At 44.0% G+C, this 27,134-nt stretch overlaps 1 protein-coding gene across 1 annotated transcript in view; it reads right to left on the bottom strand.

The window, feature by feature from the left end:
* Window positions 1–13,792: 13,792 nt before the first annotated feature.
* Window positions 13,793–27,134, bottom strand: part of LOC126978069 (apoptosis-inducing factor 1, mitochondrial-like) — a 28,241-nt gene continuing 14,899 nt past the window's right edge. Inside the window, exons 7-9 of the mRNA XM_050826781.1 lie at window positions 23,376–23,893; window positions 16,716–17,048; window positions 13,793–13,949 (exon numbers count right to left, since the gene is read on the bottom strand). Of these exons, the coding sequence (XP_050682738.1) occupies window positions 13,878–13,949; window positions 16,716–17,048; window positions 23,376–23,893 (923 nt within the window). The 3' untranslated portion in view covers window positions 13,793–13,877. The remainder of the gene's footprint in view (window positions 13,950–16,715; window positions 17,049–23,375; window positions 23,894–27,134) is intronic.

Raw genomic sequence — 27,134 nt, 5'->3', positions numbered from 1 at the left:
GTAAGCAGGATAAAAATAGTTAAAAGAATTTTCTAGTACAATTTAAATTTAAAGATGGAATGGGAGAATCATTTTGAAAATAGAACGGATCCGGGGGTATATAAGCGTGGCCTACGGCAGTTCTAGTTCTGACTCGAAAGTGTAAAGAAGAAGAAAAGAAGAAGTAGTGAAAAGTGGAAGTGTTCTAAGAAGAAGAAGACAGAAAAGAAGTAGTGTTCGGTGCAGTGTGACGCGTTGAAGGTACCGCCGCCCACAAGAGGAACAGCGGCAGACCGGCGAAGTGCAAGTTCAGAAAAAGTGAACGCAAATAAAGACTCGTTCCTATAAGCGGAGTATTATTTCCAATCCCTGACCCACTCCCGTGCCCCGGAACGAGAACGGAGTGACCACGCGAGCGGGAGCAGCTGCAGCGGCAGAGGACGAAACATCCGGCTCTGGACTCAGTGCGACCGTGTCAGCACCGCAGGCTCCTGCCGTTGACATCAGCGCGCTCATGCAGCAGATGGCCGCCATGATGCAAGAGTCAGCGCGCCGACAGGAGGAGCAAGCGCGCCGACAGGAAGAGCAAGCGCGCCGACAGGAGGAGCAAGCGCGCCGACAGGAGGAGCAGCTGCGGGGCTTGCAAGAGGAACAAGCGCGCCGACAGGAGGAGCAAGCGTGCCGACAAGAGGAGCAGTTGCGGGGCTTGAAAGACGAGCAAGCGCGCCAAGTTTGACAACTCTCGTCATATACTTCGAAGGGTTGCTACGCAACAATAATATATAAATATAAGAGTGGTGTGGGGAGGGGGGGGATCTTGGGAAGTGGAAGGAGGGAGAGGGAATAGGAGGCCAGTTTTCGCCGTTATTTAATTCTTATAACTAAACCAATTAACAATATATTGGTTTTACATTTATTCAGACCCAGCTAGAACTCTGTGTGTGTGAGTGTGTGTGTGTGTATACGCTAGTGTTCTGTGAGCTCTAACCAGTTGTGATGTGGTAATGCATGTTTATAACGTTTTATGCTGAGGCAGTACTCTGTGAGTGACTTACGACTACAAGTCGACCGGAGGGCGGGGTTTATTCCGTCCTTCAGTCGGCGTAGCCCTCTGTAGAAGCTATCAGATACTTACCTCTTGTATGTGTTGTTCTAGTGTTGGGATGTTTTTCTTTACTTGAAGTCGTTAAAGATTTGTACGCGGGTGGGTCCGGTAGATGGTTTTAAGGGATCTATTTTGCACAGTTTGTAGTTTACGATAATTGTTTTGATTTGTGTTAATCCATACCGGACTTGCGTATGTCATGACCGGTATAGTGGACGCTTGTAGACTACTAGTTGAGAAAGTAGAATTCCTATAGAAAATGGGTCTCAACAGGCTCAAGGCAGTAAGTGCCTTAGAGCGGGCGTATTAATATGAGGCGTGAAGGAAAGTTTCCGGTCGAGGATAAGTCCTAGGTATTTAGCCTGTGACTGCCATTCGACCGGGTGGTTATTAATATGTGGCTTTAAAGAGATATTGAGTTTACGGGAAGTTTTGTATGAGAAAAGAACCGCCTCGGTCTTTATGTCATTGATTTTAAGCTTCCACGTAGAGAAGTAGTTGCTTACACAATGTAGGGCTGTATTAAGGTGGGAGACTATAGATTTGATGTTCTTACTGCTGCACAGATAAGCTGTGTCATCAGCGTACAGGGCGAGGACCGTGTTCGGAGGTTTTGGGATGTCTCTCATATAGAGTAAAAATGCCCTCGGTGAGATGATGGAGCCCTGTGGAACACCTGCTACTACAGGATGTGGGGGGGATAAACTATTTTTGACTCTAACTCTAAGAAATCTATTCATAAGGAATGATTTTATTATTCTACAATATTCAAAGGGGACTTGTGCTTCGAATAATTTGTGAACTAAGGCATCATGCCAGACGGTATCGAAGGCTTTCTCAAGGTCGAGTAGAACCATACCAGTCTGGTGTCTCAAGTTAAATTGGTGTGTTATATGTTCGACTACGCGCGCCAGTTGGTGAGTAGTCGCGTGTGACCTTCGGAAACCGAATTGTTCCTCAGGTAGGTTTGATTCTATAAGTGAGTTTATTCTATTATTAATTAAAATTTCTAATATTTTACTTTATGTGCAAAGTAAACTAATTGGTCTGTAGTTCGCGGGGGAGGTGGGGTCTTTTCCCGGTTTGTGTATCGCGGTGATTACTGCTATTTTCCAGGACGAGGGAAAATAGGTGAGACGGAGGCACGCATTAAATATATTAACTGAGGTGTCTATTGCTTTTGAAGGGAGGTGTTTTAGAAGTATGTTCTGTATGTCGTCGTGCCCGGGGGCTTTTTTAAGGCGTTTTTAAGGCGACAGCGGCCGTTTTTAAGGCGTCTCGCGAACTGCCAGAGGGAATTGTCGCGGGTGTCAAGCGATTCGAGCTTTTTGTTCCATTCGTTGGAAGTGAGAGATTTTATTTTAAAAGATATTTGGTTTTGAAGTGAATTAATAATCGTGTTAAACCGACGCGTATGAAGTCTCTGTGCGTGATGTCGGTATTGGTTTTTTAGTTTGATAAGTCTTGTTATGTCGTGTGGAAGTTTGTTTGTTTGTTTCGGTGTGAACGTTGGGATGTTCGCGTTACGGGCTTTGATTATAGCGTCAGTCAGTGTTCAGTGTATGGCGTTGTCCACTAATTCGGGTCGGTGTAATTTTAAGGAGCCGGGGGAGGGGAGGGCTTCGTTAATATGTTTTTTATAAGTGTCCCATTTAGCATTACCGTATTTAAAGATAGGTCGCGAGATGCGCGGGATGAGGCTATTAATTTCGAAAATAATGGGACAATGGTCCGAGATAACGTCATAAGTCAGTGGGTCTGTAACGTTTGTGATATTTTTGGCAAGGGTGAGTTGTAATTTAGCGGCAGAGTGCCTAGGGTTGGAGGGGAGGTGGGTCGCTTTGTCCGGAATTAAAATATTATATTCGTGACCTGCAAAGTGATTAAAAAGACGCGATCCATTGGAATTTGCTCGATTGCAATCCCAGTGCCTATGGCGGGCGTTAAAATCTCCGGAAGAGATGACGGTGTTGCCGAGAGAGAGAGCTTTTGCGATGGCTGTCGTGATTCTTTAAGTCGTGCAAGAGCTTAGGGCAATAAAAGTTAACTATTGTGATGGGTGTCTGTCCACGGTGAGACTCTAATCTAATAGCAATTATATCGCATATATCATGCTCCACCGGTGGAAGTGAATGATGCAATATATTTGACTTGACAAAAATTGCTACGCCACCTCGGACGCGGTTGTCTGTCTGTCCGTCACGTCTGTAACAAGTGTAACCGGGAATTGAAACACGTCGTGTGGGAACGAGGTGTGTTTCTTGTATGAGTGTAATGTCGATGTTGTGTGTACCTAGGAAATGTATGAATTCTCTTTTCCTACTCACAATACCGTTTATGTTAAGCGACGCTACTCGTAGAGGACGAGCAGTGCCAGTTGGGGGAGGGGTCGCCGTCTCTTCATCCATGGATGCTCAGGAACTCAAACACTGTGATGATTTGCTCCTCGTAGCTCATGCTGCGGCGGAGCAGAGGCTTCAGCTGACCTGCGATTTTAATTGGTTTTATAATTTCATGGGTTGACATTTCCTCAGAGTCTGGCTCTTTGGTTGTTTTAAAGGGGGCTGAGTCTGTCTCGACTCTTTTAAATCCACCTGGCATAGGGCCAGTGGGCCTAAGGCCTGGGAAGATTTGTCTTCCGGACTGGGTGCCCGTGAAGGGCGGCGGTCGGGCAGTGGACGGCGTTGTGGGTGGCTGAAGGCCCTGTGGCTGAAGGCCTGACGGTGACGGGGCGTTCCCTGTCATTACTGAGTTCCACCCGCGGTCGTTCGCCATGTTCGATTTGAACAGGCGAACTCCTTCCGGTCACACTCCGCTGTGAGGTGGGCTCCCGTGCACTTGACGCAGCGGGCGGCCCGGTTGCAGTTCCGTTCTGCATGTCCAAATGTCTGGCACCTGGAACACATGGTGCCGTATTTATTATTTGATTTATATTTATAAATTCGCACCGATTGGTGACAGATATATTTGATTTTCCTGAAGGCACCGATATCAGTGCTCTTCGGGAGCGTAACTTGGTACCTTGGTACCAGTGCGTCGCCCTTGAAGGCGACAACTTTGGTGGGTTTGAACCCCAGTTCCATAAGTGCACTACCTAGCTCCTCTGCGGAGCTATAGTACAGGCCTTGGACGACAGAGATGTGGGCTCTGTCGTCCTTGTCAGTGTATGTGTGGAACTGCAAACGTTCCACACCTTTGAGCGCTGCAAGGGCCGATTCTTTATCGGCCTTAGTCTTGCAGGACAGCTGTGCTATATGAGTCTGAATATTAAAATTAAAATTTTTAATGCCCGCGGCGAGAAGCGCCGCTCGGCATCTTTCAAAATCAAAATTCTCCTTGGAGATAATAATTGGAGTCGGCCTCGCGTGTGAGGGCTTGGCCGTTACCTTGGCTCCCGGTGTCTCCTGTACCGGGAGCGGCTTAAACACGTTGGCCGTCGCCAACAGCTTGGGGCGTCCGTTGTCCGGGCGCGGCTTGGCCGCACGCCGCCGCGTCACAGCGATCCAGTCCGGCAGGCCGCCGTGCAGCCGCTGGCCGAACTCTTGCTCCGGCGGCGAGGCCGGGCTGTCCACATCCATCTCGGCGATCACCTTCGCCGAGGGTTGCTCACCGGGGCTAGGGCAGCCCCTCTTCATGTCCTGCGACACAGAAGTACAACAAACTAATTAACTTTCAACTGCTTCGAACCGTTAAAAAGCGCGCCAAAGGGGCGCGTGTAATTAATAATACAAGGAATTGCGATAGTAAGTTCCACGAAAACCAGCGCGCAAACACGTCTCGTCCGTTCAAGCGCAGATAGCGGAACAGCGCTCGGCGCGCAATCGCCCTTCTATATATAGGCAAAGTTTCGATGCCGATATGATTTCCTCACCCACGATCGACTACAGCGAGATAGCAAATGCACAAGAGAGAGAGAGCAGTTTAGAGACGGTCGAGAATAGGCGCCACCTCCGCTACCTGCAGCGGGTGGTACGGGAACGTATCGCGGAACTCCGCGGCGAACGTTGGGACCGCTTGCTCGGCAATCTTAAGCCATCACATGTGGCTTTCTGGAAGCTGCCTCGCGCGTTCAAACAGGAGCCGCCCACTGTCATGCCTCCTTTGGACAGACCGGGACTGCAGCCGGCGCTCGATGACGATGAGAAGGCTGAATGCCTCGCCGATAGTCTCGCGAGTCAGTGCTCTTCAAATGCAGCAGCCGACCCGACACACGTTGACGAAGTTGAACGTCGCTCCGCTCGCTTCGCTGAACGTATTATAAACCCAAGTGGTTGTGATGCCTTATTTGCAATATTGTCGATGTGACATTCGTAAGTTAGCTTGCAGTCAAGAGCTACACCTAGATCTGTGACACAATCGACCCGCAATAGAAATTGATTATTTATAGTATAATTAAATTTGATGATTAGCTTTTTACGGGAAAAACTTATAAAAAGACATTTAGGTATATTAAGCCAAAGCTTATTATTACTACAATATGTTGCTAGTCTATTGAGATCTTCCTGAAGGAGATCAACGTCATAGATATCGTTGATAGGCCGAAATATCTTCATGTCGTCAGCGAAAAGTAAATAATTGGAATGATGAAAGCATGTATCGATGTCATTTATGAAACAGATAAATAATAAAGGACCTAGGAGTGAGCCCTGAGGAACTCCAGAAGGTATCGTGATCCATGAGGAGGTGTAGCCATTTAAAACAACTGCCTGAGTTCTGTTTTTTACGTACGAACTTAACCATCTAAATAAGTTACCCCTAATGCCAAGACCAGCAAGTTTCTGAAGAAGGATTCTATGATCTATGCGGTCGAAAGCTTTGGTGTAATCTGTATACACAACGTCAATTTGTTGACCACCGTCCATGCAATCAGTTAAGAAGTGAAAACAAGTAAATTAGTAACCGTTGATCTTCCTTTTATAAAACCATGCTGTTGTTGGTTTAACACATTTTTAAGGCTAGGGTAAAGTTGATTATAGATGATGCGCTCAAACACTTTGGCAAGAAGACATAATTTTGAAATCGGTCGATAGTTTTCCACTTTGTCTTTCTGACCTTTTTTATGTATAGGTGATATGAATGCCGCCTTCCACCTGATCGGCATGATACCTTCATTAATTGATCTCTTAAAAAGCAAGGTGACAGGTAATGCCAATACTTCAGAACATTTGACGAGGAACAGTGCTGGTAAACTATCTGGCCCAGGTGATTTATTTAGATCAAGTGATTTTAAGAGCTTTTCTATTTGTTTATTATCAATTTCGATAGAACTTATATTACTAATAATAGATTCATCTGAACAATTATAGGATTTGGATGTGGTAGTGGATTCTTGGAAAGTCGAATAAAAATATCTTGAGAAAAGCTCACAAATGTCCTGTCCTTTATTGCCTTCAGTGTCTCCATCGTCACAGGTATTTGTAACAGGTATTAAAATATCACCGGTTGTCACTGTGACAAGATATCAAAAATAACAGTGACAAGTATTAGGAGTATTTTGTAACAACTAGTATTTTGTAACAACTAGTATTTTATAACACCTAGTATTTTAGTAACGACTGTTATTTGAGTAACACCTGTTACTGAACAAGTATTTGATAACAATTAGTATTTTAGTAACAACTGCTACTGAACAAGTATTTAATAACAGCTAGTATTTTAGTAGCAACTGATATTTGAGTAATACCTGTTATTGAACAAATAATTTAGGAGTATTTAGTGGGTATTTTTTTAACAGTATTTTGATACAGCTATAATTGTGTGATATGTAGGCCTGTTATATTATTTTTAATTCAATAGGTAATAAAATAGTTATGGTTCAACTATTCTTTTAAAATATATGGGATAAGAAAAACCCTGTTTACTTTTATTGTTTACTGAATATTTTTCTTTTAGACACATTTGTAAATAATAGATACATCACTTTCATACATTTATTTAACATACTATTGTTAAGATTAGATAGGTAGGTGCCTAATTAAAATATTGAAGTAAATTTCAAATGGAAGACTTCCCTGTCTCTGATATCATTTTTCGTAATCGTATTTATTCACAGTTATATTGTGCCTACGAGCAGGAAAATACGGCTCACCTCTTCGAAAGAAAAAACCTATATTGGTAATTTGATAGTACCTACTGAATAATATATTTTTATGATGTTTATTTCTACTTTATTGTTGAATTATTCGTATAATAAGGGCACATTTTTATTGTGTACTAGGTAAGGACCACTGTTTGAGCATAGGTAGTATTGAAACATAATGAATACGAAATTATAATGATTATTTTTATTACATCAAAACTATAAAAATAATTAATAGGTCTGTACAGCTTTACCTAAACAGAACTTTTGAAATTCGAAGTTACCACAAGAGAAAGTACTATGTAATACGTATAGATGGCGCTAACAAGTAACACCAAACAACGAAAAATATACGCCTCACTACAGTATATTATCACAGATAGTATTAAAATAACAGCTAGTATTTTGTAACAGGTATTTGTCGCTGTTACTTTTGAGTCACAGTCACCGTCATGTTATCAGTATTGCATTTTGTCTAGTACGTCTCAACTCTACTGACGAGTGAAGCGTCGGGGTTTTTTTTTTTTTGAGAGGAGGAAATACTGTTACGTATTTACGCCCCGGAACGGGGCGTAATATGTCGGACTCGAGTGTCTGCGTAAGCGGACACCCCATACCGACTAAAACCTCCTCTGTGCTGTTAGCAGCTCTGGCTTTCACAGCGAAGTAGGACGTGGGCCGTGGAGGCCGCAAAGACTACGCAACAACAGTCGCGGGGCGTCTCCTAAGGAGACTCGAACCTCAGACCGGCTGTGTGCTTGTGGGAAGGAGAGAGAATGAAAATGAAGATGAAATGAAGATGAAATGAAGATGAAAGATGAAAAGGTGATAAGAGCACACTCGCCGGCGAGTGTGGTGATGTTTTGTGTAATGTATGTAAGTGTGTATGTATGTGTTTATGATTGCATGTATGTGTGTTTGTATGTATGTACGTAGTGTAAATGTTTGTGTGCATGTATGTTTGTGTCTGTTTGTGGAGTGTGTTTGTGATTGTGTAAGTGGTGTATGTCAGTCCGTCAGTCAGTCCGTGTGTGAGTGAGTGTAGTGAAGCGATTACAGGACGAGGACTAACGTCTCGTCGGGTATCAAAACAATGTGTGGTGTATCTAGGGTGCGGGCCGCTGGCCATCGTCAGAGTGACGAGTGCCAGTGGTTTGCGGTGGTTGACCGCGCCTACGCCTGCGAAGGCGATGTGTGCGTGTCTGTGTCGGTGTTTGTGTGGGTGTCGCGTTCGCGATGGTGATGTCGTCATCCGGGTCTACCGTTACATGTCTGGGACGTCTTATTGGGTTGAGACTATGGTGAATGGGGGTGTACCCGCATGCCTTCCTAACCAAGATGTTGGGATGGTTAGGCGCCTTGTCAAAGAAGCGTCGCGAGATCTCTTTAAAGTGTTGAGCTATTGTCGGCTAAGCTCTAGGTCGCGGTGAAGGTCAACGTTTCGGATGAACCACGGGGCTCCGGTTGCCATGCGCGTGAATTTATTTTGAACTACTTGCAAACGACGTAAGTAGCTCGGTCGGGTGTGCGCGAAAACGACGCTTGCGTATGACAGTATGGGCCGTACGATGGTTTTGTACAGCGTCACTTTGTGTTTGAGCGGAAGTTTGCTTCGCCCACACACAAGTGGATAAAGGCGACTGAGGACAAATCGGGCTCTATTGCATACCGTATCAATATGTTTCTTGAAGTTCATATTGCTGTTGAACGTGACTCCTAAGTATTTGTAATCCTTCACCCACGGTATGGGTGTTTCATACAGTTTAATAACGTCGGTCGGTTGTTTTTTAGCGCGGATGCTATTCGCGTTACCGAAGAGTACCGCTGCACTCTTGGTGGGGTTCACTTCAATCCGCCATTTTCTGAACCAGTTGCCTAGTTCATCGACGGCGGCTTGAAGCACTTTAATGTTCTTGCTCAAGGTTGAGCGGTTGGAGCCGAAGTAGAGCGCCGTGTCGTCAGCGTACTGAGCGAGCTGGACACTCGGAAACTTGGGAATGTCGCTCGTGAAGAGCGAGAAAAGAGTGGGAGAGAGGACCGAACCCTGTGGCACGCCAGACCTGATGGGTCTGGGTGAGGATAGGGTGCCCTCTACTCGATATCGGAAGGAGCGATCGGTAAGGTATGCTCGAATGATGCGCACGAGCCTGTCTGGCACTCCCAGTTGATACAGCTTGAATACTAACTAAGCCGTTGTGCCATACCTTGTCGAAGGCCTTCGCGACATCGAAAAACACGGCTGCCGTGGTAGCGTGAAATTGACGCCGTATGAGAATGTACTCGGTGAGTCGGTGAGCCTGCTGGGGACACGAGTGAGCGGTTCTGAATCCGAACTGTATGTCGGGTATCAGGTTAAGCTCCGCGATGTAATGATTAAGACGCGCGAGAATTAATCTTTCGTAAAGTTTCCCGATCGAGTTAATTAAGCTAAAAGGCCTATAGCTACTCGGATTAGCTTTAGGTTTATTGGGTTTTGGGATACCGATAACAATGGAATCCTTCCATTGTTCGGGGAACGCGCTATTAGACAATAGAATATTAAAAATGGTAACCAATAAAGTAATAAGAGTCGAGGGTAGGATTTTAAGAACCCTATTGTTTATAGTGTCGGGCCCCGGGGCCTTCTTGGGGTGAAGCTCCTTAATGATTAGCTTCACCTCTTCGTAAGAGGTGGGTTTTATTACATCGCCTGAAGGGCTCAGAGCGGAGCGACGTTCAACTTCACGATCAACTTCGTCAACGTGTGTCGGGTCGGCTGCTGCATTTGGAGAGCACTGACTCTCGAGACTATCGGCGAGGCATTCAGCCTTCTCATCGTCATCGAGCGCCGGCTGCAGTCCCGGTCTGTCCAAAGGAAGCATGACAGTGGGCGTCTCCTGTTTGAACGCGCGAGGCAGCTTCCAGAAAGCCACACGTGATGGCTTAAGGTTACCGAGCAAGCGGTCCCAACGTTCGCCGCGGAGTTCCGCGATACGTTCCCGTACCACCCGCTGTAGGTAGCGGAGGTGGCGCCTATTCTCGACCGACGGATACCTGTCGTAAAGTCTTGTGGCTCTGTGCTTCTGTGTGAGTAAGTTCCTGACCTCTAGAGGCAGGTTTAGGCGATGCGGTTGCATCGTCGGAACCTGCCTGGAGCAGGCCTTGATCCTACTCTGTATATGTGACGTCACATGAGAGATAGCACTGTGAGCCGTGGCGACCGAGTCGATGACGTCCGGTATACGGTCAAGGTCGTCGGACTTGATAGACTCGAGATCCTTTTCCAGCCGTTGCCAGTCGATCACTGTTTTCGTCGGTGGTTGAAAGTTAACCGGTGGGCCTAGATTTAGGACGACGGGCCGGTGGTCTGACTCTAATTCGTGAAAAACCTCGATTGAATTTACATTGAGCGTTACGTTTTTAAGTAACGCAACGTCTAGAATGTCGGGTCGTTGCGCGACGTTATCCGGATAACGTGTTGGTTCGTCGGGTGCTATTACTGAAAAGTTCCGCGTGTCTGTGAGAGAGTCTAATAAAATTCCGTTTCTATTTGTGGCTCTACTGTTCCAGCTGGAGTGTTTGGCGTTAAGATCGCCGCCCACTATGACTGCGGCCCCGTGGCCGAGTAATGTTTCTATATCTGTGTCTAATATTTGTTTGTTCGGCGGAAGATAAGCTGAAATGACAGTGATCGGCTGGTGATTCGCCATACTGACCCGGATGGCAGAGGCCTCGATGTTAGTGAGGACCGGAGGATCTATAGGTATACAGTGTAGACCTTTTAAAATAAATGAGGGTGCCGCCCATACGGGTGGTGCGATCATTCCTAACTAAGTTATAATTAGCGATACGCGGATCGCGTATACGTGGTTTTAGAAATGTCTCTTGCACTAAGAATAGGTCTAATTGATGTTCGTGAGCGAACTCCTTCACCAAGTCTAGTTGAGGCTTAAGGCCTTGGGCGTTAAAATACGCTATACGGAGCGTATGTGGTTTGTGTCGTCCGCTTACGTAATTAGGCATCGCGAATGTTGTTTTTATACTTTAGCCCTATATCGGTGAGGGCACGGAATATTTTGCCGTTGTCTGCCATAACTTGCAGGAGCGACGGCGGGTCTTCCCGGACAGCATCGAGCCTGCTGGCCAGGGCTGTTATTTCATCAATGTCGAACATCTCTGACAGTTCGAACATGAACGCAAAGGTGCTGCCGCCTTTGTTACCTGTTGCCGCGGACGCGGGCGCCGGTGGCCTCGGTCGCGGGACCGACGCCGCCGGGCGGGACGCTAGCGGAGGCCGGAGGGGCGCGGGGGCCACGAGAGTGGCCTCTGTGGCAGCGTTGGCAGCCGGAGGAGACCTCGCCCAGGCGTTTACCTTCGGAGGCGGCGCAGGTTTGAAGGTTGGAGTGAACTCCACCTTCTCTGCTCTGCCTTGCGGCTGGCGGCGCCCTGGGTGACGCTTGTGTTTGGGTGCCTTGGGACACCCGCGATAGCTCGCGGGGTGCCCCTTCTCCCCGCACAAGACGCAGGCCGGGGGCTCCGCGCATTGCGCTGGTCGAGGGCACTCTGGAGTGCCGTGTTTCCCGAGGCACTTCACACACCTCGGGGTGTGTTCGCAATTGCGTGCCGAGTGCCCGTATAATTGGCATCTGTGACACTGACCGGGCCCCCCGCGGTTGCGAGGAGCTTCGGTACGGATGCCCTGAAGGGAACAAACCGATTTAATGTTGAAAATTTCCTTTCCCTCTTGCGTGAGGTCGAGGACTACGAGAAGCGTCGGGGGTCGATCGCTATTCATGCAATTTTAATCAATGAGCAATAGCGTAGGTGCGGAATGCTCATTGACATCGTATGATCGAGCTTCGACGCGAGTTTATACAAACTGCGATAGCATTAGTTTAAGAGCGAGATAGAACATATAATATTATTCTCAATTCTTATTGAATGAAACGTTTTACTATTGGTTAAAATGTAAGCTTTAATATTGGTGTGTATTTTCTGAACTTGTAAATATTTTTTAAGTAACGATTGTAATTGGGTAACTAGTTTTAAGGATTTTGTATATATATCGTGTAACCTTTTAATAAATCATATCTTCCACATATTCCTCATAGTCAAGCAGTTGTTTTATTTAATCGCCAAACGCTCAGCCATTAAATATTCATTGAATTTTAAAATTCAAACAAAGCTCATGGTAACAATATTACATAGATTTAAATACAAACATGATAAACAAGCTACCTACAACTGATTTCGAAAAGATTTTTATAAATTAATGAATAACTCGGTGTATAAAGAACAAAGGAAAATATTGATAAAAGAGTAAATGTAAAATTGGACAAGATTTAATTGCCAAGATAGAATTCCATAGTTTATCTATTTTAAAATCAAAATTTGGTTTCAGTTCAATTACGAAAAACTAAATTGTTCTTCAATAACCCTATTTATTTGGGATTATATATATTGAATATTTCTAAAACTCTAATGCCTTGACTTTCACTAGTTAAATAAGTTTTGAAATAAATTAATATTATTGTACACTGATACTGATAGTTTCATATATAAAAAATTTACACAGATATAAAACCTGATTTACATTTGCGTTTCAAAACCTGACTCGAAAAATTTTTTTATTATCGAAAAGTCAATAGAAAGAAGTACGGTACAATAATTATAAAGATGAAAACAAAGTTAACATATATGTTTAAGATGTTGTGGGGAAAATACACATTCAAATTTAATAAAAGTGTTACTAAGTAAGTATATGAAAATGGAAAATTATAAGATATGCATATTTGAAAATAAGAATGAATATTGGGCTTACTATGAAAAGCATCGAACGATGGGCGAGATCGAGCGTAAATATGCATACAAATTTTTTTTTTTCTAAAACATGCAATATGCATTTGCATATAATCCGGTCTCTACTAATTACTGTCTGCTAAAAGATAATATAATATAGGTATATGTGAAAGGTTGACCAACAGCTCATAATTGAGGATTCAGAATTCATTCTATTTTCAAGCAGGTATCTAATCTTTTAAAGATCTACTGATTTTAGTATCAAAAAACTATAATATTATTGAATCTTATTTTGAATTACTGATTTGAATATGTATAGATAGTTTGATGGTGTCGGAACATCCTTTTCATGACAAGGGACTGTCATGTCAAAAAAAATGTAGATGATTGCGCAAAACGGTTAGTGGCAGTAGACTTATTTTTTTAATAAATTATACTTTTTACTTCTTACTTCCATATCGTAGCGCCTCAATAATTTTTGTATAAACATCGTATAAACTTAAGTTTATAATTTATTTAAACTTGTACATGTACAATGCTTCCTTAATTTTTAAATTATATGGGTCCATTCTGGCCATCCTCCTTTGTTCCGAGGTAAGATTCGAACCAATTTGTATCAAGCGCTTAAACTACTTCACCGTATTTTGAAAGTTACGAATTTTGCAATCTGTATCATATAAACGACTTACCAAATTGCATGTCACACCTTTATCACAATCGATATGAGGGTAGTACGAAAATATCTTTAGCCGGTACTCAATTGAAATAAACGTTACTTCAATCGAATAACGCTACGCCCATCTGGAAAGGTCGGTAGTTATATAATTCTAGGGTTAAATGAGTACAGACAGTTGTAGTTCATACAATTTATTTAAATATTCTAGGTAAGTAATATATACAAATAAATGCTACGTTGGTATTAGAAATACTCTTCTTCTAGTCTTCCTCGTGCAAAGAGAACAGCTTCGCCACTTCGAACAGATCCTCGAACTCTCCTTGCGACAGGACCTGCGTAATAAACACGCACGGGTTGTACCTATTGATTGTGTGATAAGTGACGGGACGAGCGACAACCTGTACCTACTATAAAATATTTTTATTCAAAATAGGATTCAAAATCACATATTGAACGTCTAACGCATTTGTTTTGTACATTTCCTGGGATCATATTGTAAAAGCATGTACATCGCCCGATAAAAGACTTACTAACTCGTCTTAACCGAGTAGTAGGCATAACAAGTTTATGTTATGATTGTCACTTGACAATGCATGTCGCTCAAGATTTCTGTATATTTTGCGCTCGTTATTTGGAGACTTACGGAGAAGTCTAGTAAGACTTGCCCAGTAATGTCTTTTTTTTTATGTAATAGGACAGACGAGCGTACGGGTCACCTGTTGTTAAGTGATCACCGCCGTCCACAATCTCTTGCAACACCAGAGGAATCACAGTAGCGTTGCCGGCCTTTAAGGAAGGTGTACGCGCTTTTTTTGAAGGTACCCATGTCGTATCGCCCCGGAAACACCGCACAAGGAAGTACATTCCACAGCTTTGTAGTACGTGGAAGAAAGCTCCTTGTAAACCGCACTGTGGAGGACCGCCACACATCCAGATGGTGAGGATGATATCCTAACTTGTGGCGTGTCGTGCGAAGGTGGAATTCGGCGGCGGGAATTAGGTTAAACAGCTCTTCGGAACACTCCCCGTGATAAATGCGGTAGAAGACACACAATGAAGCGACGTCTCTACGCAACGCCAAGTGATCCAGCCGTTCACAGAGTACTGGGTCCCCGACAATTCCAGCTGCTCTGCGTTGCACGCGGTCAAATGGATCGAGCTGATACTGGGGTGCGCCAGACCAGAGATGACAGCAATACTCTATGTGTGGCCGGACCTGCGCTTTGCCTCTCGCGACGACGCCTTTTAGACCGAAACACAATAATACTGGCACACTGCTGCCTCACAGATAACAAGGCGCCGCTGTCCTGTGTGTGAGTCCTAAAGTGTCACGTTGATATTATCAGCAGGGTCGGTGTTGAGCATTTGAAATACTGAGGAAAAAATGCTTGTCAAAACTGTCTTAAAACCTACCAATGGGTAGCACATAGCAATAATAGTATTTTATTAATATTAAAGGTAAAGGTTTTGCATAAAAGGTGTATTAAATTAAATTTTTAGTTATTTGATACTTTTCAGTTTTTGAAGTCAGTTTTTTTAAACGTAGTTTTTTTTCATGTTATGCAAGTTAAAGTTTAACCCTCGATTTAGACTGGATCCACTAGTAACAAAAGGCGGCCAAAGAAGAAGAATGTGTATGAGGCGAGCGAAACAGAACGGAGAGCTTTGGTTAGAAAAAGCAGGTAAGAATTCGGACGAGCACATTGCGCTCGATGGACATCCCTCGTAGAGGACTGTTGGCACGGCGGGAATGTACTGAGACGAATGTCCTACCAATGCCACACCTTTGGAGATATGGCCGTCGGAATCGGAATTTAACAAGAATTCTCCTGAAGACTCAAGAGGGGTAGGTAACCGTAAGGTTTTAAGGAGATCAGTAGAAGGATTCAAACTCGTTTGATTTAAACATACAAAAATTTCGCAACACCAATATTAATGGCCTGAAAATATATCAAGACTGTGCTGTGGACTGTTATGATACCTAGACCGTCAACTGACTGTCCACAGTTGAAGTAAGACAATAGTATATATTTACATATTCGTTTTTAAACTTTTGTAACTTAAATTATAATTTTTATTTATTAAATGAAACTGTCTTAATTTTTTTTATTAAATTAAACTTTTCGCACTCAAACAACAGGTTTATTTACGAAAAAACTCACGCGTAATTTTAAAATGGACAAACGCCTCTTTTTCAACCGCAACAGCGAGTTATTTTCACTGTTTATTATATTTTAGAACAATAAATTGTCACTTGACTAAAAATTTATTTACTTTTTATTTGTTTTGCTTGTTTTAAAATTAACTATTTCTAAATTCATAGCAATGAAAGTTATTTAATAGAACTGATAATTTTTCAAGTAATTGGAATATTCACCATCCGCCATTATTACATATAACTTTATAACGTGACGTATTAATTATATATTATTTTAATTTGTATCAGTGGCCCCAATCGATATAACCGGATCATAGTGCGGCACCATTTTCAAATACATTACAATATGACGTCCGGCCAGCATGCTCGACTTAGCAGAAACATCTTCAAACCCCGATAAGGCGCGGAGTGTCCCGGTCAATACAACTATATATAATAAGGGCTATATTTCACCGCAACACCACGGTGACGCAACCAGTCACCGGTACCAACAAAATACATACAGCTCTATAAGGAGTTACTCGCCTGGTGTCCGCTTTGAGATGTATTGTGTATCACCCACTCCTCATAACATGCAACACGTGTGCACTGTTGTGTTTTGTTTTTTAATTGCGTTTGTATCTTGCATACAATGGATAATTTCGATCCAGAGAGGCTTAGTATCGGAAATTCAAAGTAGACCATCAATTTAGGATTATTCCTCATCAGAATATTTCCATAGAGGTTTAAAAATGAAATGCTAAGGTTAATAATAATATGGCTCAATCCACCACTACTCGTATTTACTCTTAAACTGTTTCTATTACAGCAGTAGTGCTGTCTCTTAGAGGTACATTTCAATACTGTCTCAGTCTGTGGTGTACGCACACCACGTGGTGTCCCGGGGCAATGTAGTCCTAAGACCGAGTGCGGCCAGGACCACCTCCAGGCCTGCTCGTACCTGCCTGGCGACGTGCATCCTATTGAACAGGTTCCACAGCAGCACGCCCACCACTCGCCGCTCGCGCAGGTAGAACACCACGCCGCGCTCGTACCGCTCCCCCGACCCCGCAGCCATTGCGCTGCCCTCCACCTCTAACTTGTCCTGTGGCTCCGCTGTCGACTCCGTCCACGCGGCCTCTGGCCTCGCGCTGCCCTCCACCTCTATCATTTCCTGTGACTCCGCTGGCGTCTTCGCCGTGGCCCCCGCCGCCACCTCCACTTTAACGTCGCTGACAGCGTCCTCACAAAACACGCCCACGGTTTGCAGGCTCGAGTCGATGATGCCTATCGCCTACAACAATAATGACAACCGGTGACATCACCCTGGAGCCAGCGAACAATAAATAGTACTTTTATTAAGTAAGGCGTATAATAATACACTTGTAATATATTCTTTATTAAATAATTAACGAATTACAACTTTCAATTTGTTTCTACTTTGCTCTCTTAACTAATTTGTCTGTGCTTTGTGAACTAGTCTGCTTATAACAAGCATATATTTTAGAAATATACAATTATTCGTTCAATTAGTCCGCTCATAGGGTGTGCAAATATTGTTAAAGTTTTTCTAATATTCCGAATGTCAAATTCGCTCGCCCTCCAGCTAGTGGAAAAAAGTCATGAATTTATCCACTTCAGCCAATGAAGCTACTAATAATAGTTCATCGATAACATAAATGCATTCAATAATATTGATAAGTTCTCAGAACTTATCATGAAATAATTAAAACGTTTACTATCCGGCTCTAAGGACCAAAAAAGATGTAAGGTCCTTGATTGATGCTACACTCCTTTCGTGATAATTGTGTTGCTATGAAATTAATACTCGAGTAATTAAAATTTTTATATATTATTTATAGTGATTATCTTGATAAATGATTAATGCTTTGAGATGGCGTGAGCAGACGCGATCACCTTGCAGCTTTCGCGCGAACTAATTTTATATAATTAATAAAATCGTAATAAACCGCATGATAAGTATAATTTTGGTGCAACATTGTACCCAGCCGGGGAGATAGTTTCAGCTCAGCGAACAATAAATACTACTTTTACTAATTTATTAAGACGTACCAGAAAACACTTGGAATATTTTTAGTAAATAATCAAATTTCCTTTCTTTTTAAATTCATTTTTAAGTTCACACTGCTTTCAGTTCGCATTTATGTTTGACAATACTATGAAAAGGCATAAAAGGCATAAAAGGCATTTATTTTCTCAAAATTGATTCCTTTAGAATTCTTTTTGATGTCATTTCTTATACTACTAGATACTACTACCGCTTCGGAAACAAATGGCGCTCTGAGAGAGAAGAAGCGGCGCAAGAAACTCTCCCAGCATTCTTTTTTTTTGCGCTCTTTTCAATAAAAATATACAATATTGTACAGTTGCTATAAAATAATCACAATCTAGTCCCAGGCTGTCCGATCATTTAGATATTCAGCAGTGGAGTAATAGGATTTACGACAGAGCCATTTTTTTATAAAACATTTAAATTTATTTATAGACAATGCCTGAACAGTGGCTGGGACTTTATTGTAGAAGTGTATACATTTACCCTTAAAGCTATTATGTATCTTATGAAGCCTACTAGAATTAGTTACAATGACAGTCGAAATCTGTTTTTTTAATGAAATTAAGGGACGAGACGAGCAAGACGTTCAGTTGATGGTAATTGATACGCCCTGCCCATTAAAATGCATTGCTGCTCAGGATTCTTGAAAAACCTCAAAAGTTCTGAGCGACAATTTCGCTCGTCACCTTGAGACAAGATGTTAAGTCTTATTTGCCCAGTAATTTCACGGCAGAAATAGTCGCCGTTGTGGTACCCATAATCTTGCCGGCACCCTGTGCAAAAGAGCCCACTGGTATGATTCTTCACATATGAAACGTACTGTGACACGATGACATGCAACAATTTTTTTATGTATTTTTCGGTCACTATTTGGTTGGCCATTCCTCTATATCACAGGATTGCATGAGAGGCCGTTTTATTTTCGAACGGACGTCCTCTTCACTTATAACTAGAGCGTTACCGGTCATTTCGATACGCGCTTTTTAAAAGGTACCCGTGTAGGAAGTCCTGGAAACACTGCGCAAAGAAGCTCATTGTATAGTTTGGTTATATGTGGAAGAAAGTTCTTTAGAAACCGCCACTATACAGGATTGCAGGTCTTCCAGATGATGGGGATGCTATCCTAGTTTGTGGTATCGCAAAGGTTAAAAATCTCTTCGGAACACTCCACATGATAAATGTGGTAAACACACATGATCTAACAGCCAATTTAAAAAACACAAAAATTTACTTAGCCGCAACGAAAATAATAAAAAATCATGGTGCAAATAGTTCTCGAGTTAACTGCACTGCCATCACACAATTTTCAAAACAATGCCACAGTGTAAAAAAAAGTGACAATCACACAACTTAAATGTAGTGCTCTCGGATTGATCCATTTTCAAATAACGTTATTGTTTTTTAAAGAAATATATTACAAATGGCCATTCCAGAAACTTTCAGTATGGCCTACGTAATGTGTTGGTCCCGGTATTAAAGATAGCTGACGTTGGACAATTATATAAATCATATAAATTAAAAAAAAAAAGTCATAATCACACCACGTCTTTGTTGAATCAGTCATCTAATAATTGTAAGAAAGTTTTAGAATCGCCTCGTGTCACATTTGAGCATCGGACCATTAATTTTGTTTTACGTTTGCTATGCTGGCTAAAGTGTTCCAGACCAAAGTTCAAGTAATTTACCGGAATAACTGACCTGCAGAGTGTGTTATCCCGAGGAGTGTTAATGACACACAATTTTTTTTTATGGAATAGCATGACAAACGAGCGTATCTGGTGTTAGGTGATCACCGGCGCCCACACTCTCTTGCAACACCAGAGGAATCACAAGAGCGTTGCCGACCTTTAAGGAAGGTGTACGCGCTTTTCTTGAAGGTACCCAATGTCGTATCGTCCCGGAAACACCGCACAAGGAAGCTCATTCCACAGCTTCGTAGTACGAGGAAGAAAGCTCCTTGAAAACCGCACTGTGAAGGACCGCCACACATCCAGATGGTGGGGATGATATCGTAACTTGTGGCGTGTCGTGCGAAGGTGAAATTCGGCGGCAGGAATCAGGTTGAACAGCTCTTCGGAACACTCCCCGTGATAAATGCGGTAGAAGACATACAATGAAGCGACGTCTCTACGCAATGCCAAGTGATCCAGCCGTTCACAGAGCGCTAGGTCCCCGACAATTCGAGCTGCTGTGCGTTGCACGCGGTCAAAGCTGGAAGTGGGATCGGAAGCGGATCGAGCTGATACTGGGGTGCACCAGACCAGAGATGACAGCAATACTCCATGTGAGGCCGGACCTGCGCTTTGTAGAGCGCTAGAATGTGGGCCGGCTTGAAGTATTGCCGTGCTCTATTTATGAGGCCCAGTTTCATCGAAGCCAATTTGGCTTTGCCCTCCAGATGGCCACGGAATTGGCAATCGCTAGAGATTTCGAGACCCAGTATTCCGATACGAGGCGAGGCTTTAAGGGAAGTGTTCTCGAAGAGCGGTGATACGGCAAATGGGGTTTGTTTAGTGGTAAACGCGCAAACTTGAGTCTTCTGGGGGTTAAATTGGACGAGGTTCAACTTACCCCATTCCGCACCCTTCTCGAGAGAGGACTCGATAGAAGACACAAGTTTCTCCCGGCACTGGTCGACGTTTTCCCGAGAGAGACCTGCATGGCCCGTGTATACGGCATCACCAGTGCTGTCGTCTGCATAGCAATGCACGTTGGCGGTGTCCAACATATCCTTGATATGCAGAAGAAACAGCGTGGGAGATAGCACACAGCCTTGGGGCACTCCAGCGTTCACGGGCTTTGGATTCGAGCAATAACCGTCGACAACGACCTGTATGCTGCGCCCAGTGAGGAAGCTGGAGGTCCACTTGCATAAGCTCTCGGGAAGCCCTAATGATGGAAGTTTTGCGAGGAGCGCCTTGAGCCATACACGATCAAAGGCCTTCGCTATATCCAGGCTAACTGCCAGGCCTTCCCCCTTGCTTTCAATAGCCGCCGCCCATCTATGTGTTAGGTATACCAGAAGATCGCCAGTCGACCGACCATGGCGAAAGCCGTACTGCCGGTCGTTGATCAACGGGTGACCCTCAAGGTATACCAAGAGCTGGCGGTTAATTATGCTCTCCATGATTTTGGGGAGTAGGGAGGTAATAGCAATAGGCCTGTAGTTTGCCGGATCCGAACTGTCTCCTTTTTTTGGGATCGGATGGACAAGGGCTGACTTCCATGAATCAGGGACGGCGTAGTCCCTGATTCATGGAAGTCAGCCCATGATTTTGAATAAGAGTGCCGGAATAAACGCGTTAGCACCGGCGTCAACTCAGGGGCACACGTTCTAAGTACGATTGGAGAAGTGCCATCCGGTCCGCTCGAATTCCTGACGTCCAACGAAAACAGAGCTCGCCTAACAGTTTTCTGTCGGAACTGTACTTCAGGCATGGAGTTCTGACACCGCGGGATGGTCGGCGGTGTTTTTCCGTTGTCGTCAAGAGTCGAGTTGGAGGCAAAAAGAGTGCACAGGAGATCGGCTTTCTCTTTTGCCGTATGGGCCAGGGTGTCATTCCTCATGTGCAACGGCGGCATGGACTGCTGGTTGAAGTTACCAAGAGCAGCTTTCGACAACGACGACAACTTGCGTGTTCCGGTCGGGTAACTGGAAAGCTGCTTGCCAATTTTGACGACGTGCTTCGATTTCGCACGGGCGATTTGCCGCTTAAAAAATCTGGAGGCACGGTTATATTTCCTCTTCAGAACTTTTCAGTTGGGTTCCTTTGAGCCCAGCGCCGCAACCCAAGTTCGATACGCCTGTTTTTTGCAGTCAGATGCTGCTTTAACTGACGCATCGAACCAGGGCTGTGATCTGCCACCGATCGGTACTACAGAGCTTGGTATAAAAATATCCATGCCCTGCAGTATCTCATCGGCTACTGCAACGGCGCAGGCACTAGGATCATCCGAAGGGAAACAAACCCTGCCCCAAGGGTAGGATGCAAAAAAGGAACGCATCCTATCCCAATCTGCTGACTTGTAGTGCCAAACGCGGCGGGTCGCTGGTGGTCTGCGAAGTTGGCGTCAGATAGGCACTACACTCCTGACCAGGCAATGGTCGGTCGTTCCGAGAGGGGCGTCGACAGAGATCTGGTAACCATCGGAATGTGTAGTCAGCAGAAGATCTAATAAGGACGGCATGTGGCTATCCACATCCGGAAGCCGCGTTGGCGACTCAACCAATTGGGACAGACCATACGCCAATGCAAAATCATGCACAGATCGCCCTGCGTAGTCTGTAGTACGTGATCCAAGCCATTCGGCATTGTGCCCGTTGAAATCACCTAAGACTACGATTTCAGCGGAGGTGATCTGAGCAAGCACGTCATCAAATGCCGCTTGAACGCAGCCCATGAGGTGATCCGTTTCTGCGTTACCACTATGGGACCTGTAGGCACACGCATAGATGCGGACGCGGTCCTCTAAATCTACGCGGAGCCAGAGAGTAGACAGGTCCCTACCCTCAAAATTGCCGAGACGGCGACAGCAGATATCCTCCCTAACGTACACACATACCCCGGCATGAGGCATGAAATTATGCTCAATTTTGTACCCGGGGTACGTTAAATATGACGTATCGCTGCCGTATATCTGCGTCTCCGTAAGGAAACACAAGGCCGGCTGCGCCGTCTCAAGGTGGTGGTGGACGGCGTTTAAATTTCAGTGAATTCCCCTGATATTACAGAAGTCCACATTAAGCGTGGAGCGGGGTGCCGTGGTGTTGCTGCCCTGTTTGTCCTTCGGTATGCGCGGTACTGTGCCCTCCCCAGAATACGAGGGGCAGCCCGAGCGAGAATGCTCGGGGAGGGATTCTCCGACTCTGGTAGAGCCGGTACCATATTTTTGTTGGGGGGTGATGGGGAGGGGGAGGGGGGAAGCGATGGCCTCCAGTCCTCGACACTAACCTATGCGAAACATAGCGGCACTAGGCCGCTACTTCACGCCGGTATTCTGTGCGAGTGTGGTAAGTAACCCGGACGAGTCTGGCCCGATTGTGCTGACGTCATAAGAGGGCAGCGTGACTCTCCCACTTCCAAAAAGCCCGTAGTCGCCTCTTACGACACCCTTGGAACTGGGGCTACCCTATTCTTTTTACGCCCCGGGGTAGTACAGGGTGTACACAATAACACGGATACTGTTGATTGGAACTACACAGTTACATACACTCGTAACAAAGTGACAACTTGTTGGACATGGTCAGACGGGTAATAAATGAGTAGGTTAAGAGGTAGGTACTATCACCGGGAGTTTTATGATTTTCAGGCATTTAAGGAGCTTTATGAGAGGGCCTTAGTTCCGCCAAGTTGAAGCTGCGGGGCGAGCGCTAATAGTTCTGGGAACGTTAGCAAAGCCTTTTAGGAGTAGATATGACTACTCCGACGGCGGAGAGACCGTACTGGACACGAGGCAGTTCTATTTATATGGAGATCATTCGAACGTCATTACCGATAGTGGCAACCGCAAGAGCTGGGAACTTTGAACGGTGTGTAACGGACTGACCTCGTATCCGAGGCGGGTCCCGAGGTCGCTCCAGAACATGGACTGGTGGCGGTAGGCGCGCGCGGGCGCCGCGGCGGCCATGTTCTCTCCGGCCAGGCGGCCCGACAGCACGGCGTGGTCGTGGTGCTCCACGCGGCGCCGGCCCAGCAGCTCGTCGTAGAAGCAGGCCGCGTCGCCCGCCGCCCACACCCCGTCGCGCGCCTGCAGCTCCGCGTTCACCAGCAGCCCGCCCAGCGCCGGGTGCGTCTCCAGGCGCGACGCGCGCGCCAGCCCCTCGTCCAGCTCGCTGCCCACGCACTCCACCAGCACGTCGGCGCGCAGCTCGCCGGGCCCGCTCGTGGCCAGCCGCAGCGCGCCGTGCTCCAGGCGGCAGCCCGTCAGCTCGGTGTCGGGCAGCAGCGCCACGCCCAGCTCCTGCAGGCGGCGCCCGGCGTCGGCGGCCAGGTACGGCGGCAGCACGTGCTCCAGCGGCCGGCGCTCGCGGTACAGCAGCGCCACGCGCACGCCGCGTGAGCGCACTGCGGACAGCCGCGCGACACACACCTCAATACAACTTTCAATTTGCTCGCTTAACTAATTTGTCTGTGCTTTCTTAACTAGTCTTCGTTCAATTAGTCCGCTCATAGGATGTGCAAATATTGTTAAAGTTTTTATCCCTTCATGCGCAAAGAGTTTCAACATACAGCCACATTATTATTGCTCGATGCGTGGTATCTGTGTGAATTTCAAAAAAAGAACATTTTCGTTTACGCGCGCTCCACACTCCCAGAACGTCGCGCGCCGTAAAAAAAATAGGTTATTCGAATCCCCGCCATTTTTCTTCGATATTTTTATCGTTTTGTTTACAAAAAATGAGCGATTCACTTTAAATGCTGCAAAAGAACATTATATTCGAGTGAATTTTAATTATTGCACTATACAAAATGTAAATTACTACTAAAATAAATAATTGTTTCTTAATACTTATTTTTATTTGTATATAATCAGTAACGAATGATATTAATTTACTACTGGGACTGGTGTTTTAATGTTAGCAGTAAGCTAACTTTTCCAGTATCTCTTAGAGGATTCATATTCTGGGAGTAGATAAAGTCTTGTATGCAAGTGTTTATTTATTTAAAAAAAAATTGAAAAAATTGAAAAAAAAAAAATTTTTTTTGTTGATAAATAGGTATTAAAACACTCATGAGATACTATTTGACACACTCGGCTTCACCTCGTGAGATAAATCCACATTCGTATTTAATACCCTTTATTACACAACAGTTGCATATATAACTATTATAATATTCCGAATGTCAAACACGCTCGCCATCGTCGAGTAGTGCGCCAGCTAGTTGAAAAGAATCATGAATTTATGCACTTCAGCCAATGAAGCTACTAATAATAGTTCATCGATAACATAAGTTCAATAATATTGATTAAGCTATTTATTAACTCATGAAATACTTAAAATGTTTATTATCCGGCTCTAAGGACCAAAAAAGATGTAGGGTCCTTGATTGATCTTTTCAATGAATGATAGTTTAAAACTTATATAAAATTCCTTGTCCTCATAAAGCTGAAAAGTATTTCAGCTCAGTATCCCACATGTTTATAAACATTATACATAGTTGCCCATGGCAATGTAAGACGGATGTCGGACAATGAAATATATGATATGGCTAAGCTCTGTCCTCCCAAGCATCACAATGCGGCTTTCAGGGGAAGTTCCAAGTACAATGCCACCAACTGCTGGAATAATTTACGGGGTTTATATACGGTCTCGAATTTTTTAAAGAAATATAAAAAATACATATTAATGACCAATACGTCCCTACATCTCCTGCCTTGGTGAGCACTGTTTAAATTTCATAGTATTATATAAAACAGCTACTCGTATTTATTATTATTCTTTATCTTCCTTTTATATTTACACACATACGTTTTTAATTATTTTTGTTATTGTTATTGTTTATTTTTAGTAACAGTTTTTGTATAATATTTATTTTAGTGCACATTTAATTATATTTTGCTATTAAAATATGTCAGTTCAGCTCCAAACTTCACACAATGGGGTCACTGAAAATCAGTGTTGCGCTCATAATGTATGGACACAACTATAACTGAGTGGACTCCAGTTTTGGAAGACCACTGCCATATTGAGTTTTGTTTAATTTCTTTTGTATTATGTAAGTTAAATATTAGATTAAGCATATATTTCGTTCTAGTAACTTTTTTGTGTGAATGTGTCAGCTTTTCTTCCAAAATAAATTCATTTTCATTTCATTTACAAATAAGTTGTGCTTTTGACACTCGCAAAAACAAGTCAAGAATACGAAAGCGTGTGTAGACTGGTCGACTCTAAATATAAATTACAATTTTGACGCCTTTATGTTAACTCGGCTCAAAATGTATAATTGTTTCGCTCGGGATAGCCTCTCTCATTATTCTAAAGCGTCGCTCAAATTTACTTTAATCTAATTGAAATGAAACAGTGGGTTCGCGAAATTTTAAATTAACTGCGCAAATTAAATAGACTGTACACGTTCTCTGATTCATGGATTCACTAAACGGTATAAAAGTTTCATCCAGTAGTCGCCAACAGATTAACAAAGATAAATTCAAAATTGCCTTCTCGCTGAATTCACTCTAAGGCCCGGATCCACCAAAGCGGAGAGGAGATGTATTTTGGTAATCAATCAGATTTCGTTATTTCCACATATCCTCTCCGCTTAGCTTCCGTGGAAATGGATCAAGCGGTGGTGTCACATTTGTCTATAGAATTGTGCCGCGTCGAGCGATCAAGCGGAGCGAAGATGCGCGTAGGCGGTCGGCCGGGTGACAAACGCCCGTGCGCATCTTTCTCCACTGGCTTCTCCCTGCGCCTCGCACATCCGAAAGCGTTGTTATAAGCACAGCTCACATCTCCTCTCCACTTTGGTGGAAATAACCTGACATTTTCGCGGTTTATCTCCTCTCCTCCTCTCCGCTTTGCTAGATACCGGGCCTTAAGCTCGTGAAAAGTCAGCTGACAGAGTATTACACCCAATTATGTCAAAAGAATATTTAGAACACAAGCAGAGTTTCATGGTTCGCAAAAGTGTACTCAGCCTCAATGGTCTGTAAAGCTGTTCCTTCTATTACAACTAGTGAATCGATCATAACGAACATCTGAAGAATTAAAACTTTTCAGAAGTCTTACGTTGAAGCTTGTCTTCCTAACTGTTATTATAAGACAAACAGAATAATTGTAACCTGTCCTAAAGTTGGTCTAAGGTTCGTTAACTCTGAAAGACGTCTCAATACGTAGTTCGTGGTCACGTTGTCTCTTCTATGCACAGATACGAAGAGGAGTGAGAGTTTTTATTAGTGTTTTTGTTTGTCTTATTAATGTTATCTTACAAGCTAGTTTGCATATCGAGAAGTCCATAGAACGGCAGCTTCATTATGCTCAGACTCACCGCGAACTACTGTCTCCTCTATGGGCAAACAGGCGTTTGTAGATAACAATCACTATCTTTATACCTGTGTCATCCTTCATGTGAAGAATATCAGATATCTTTGCGCAGTCTAGATTCACGTCCAGAACGTGTCCGCATAACTGATATAAATACACCACAAAAAAAAAATATAAATACATCAAGAAACTGATTAGGAATGAACGAGGTGAGGTCATGAATGAAGAAAGTATGATACTAGAGTGTTGGAAGAATTATTTTGATAGCTTATTCGAGAAAGATGTAAGTGAAAATGAGCAAGAGGAGATAATAGATATGT

This window comes from Leptidea sinapis, chromosome 47 (genome assembly GCF_905404315.1).
Source record: "Leptidea sinapis chromosome 47, ilLepSina1.1, whole genome shotgun sequence".
NCBI classification, from domain to species: Eukaryota; Metazoa; Arthropoda; class Insecta; order Lepidoptera; family Pieridae; genus Leptidea; species Leptidea sinapis.
Note: the sequence above shows the minus strand (reverse complement) of the source record. Positions and strands in the feature narration are given on the sequence as shown.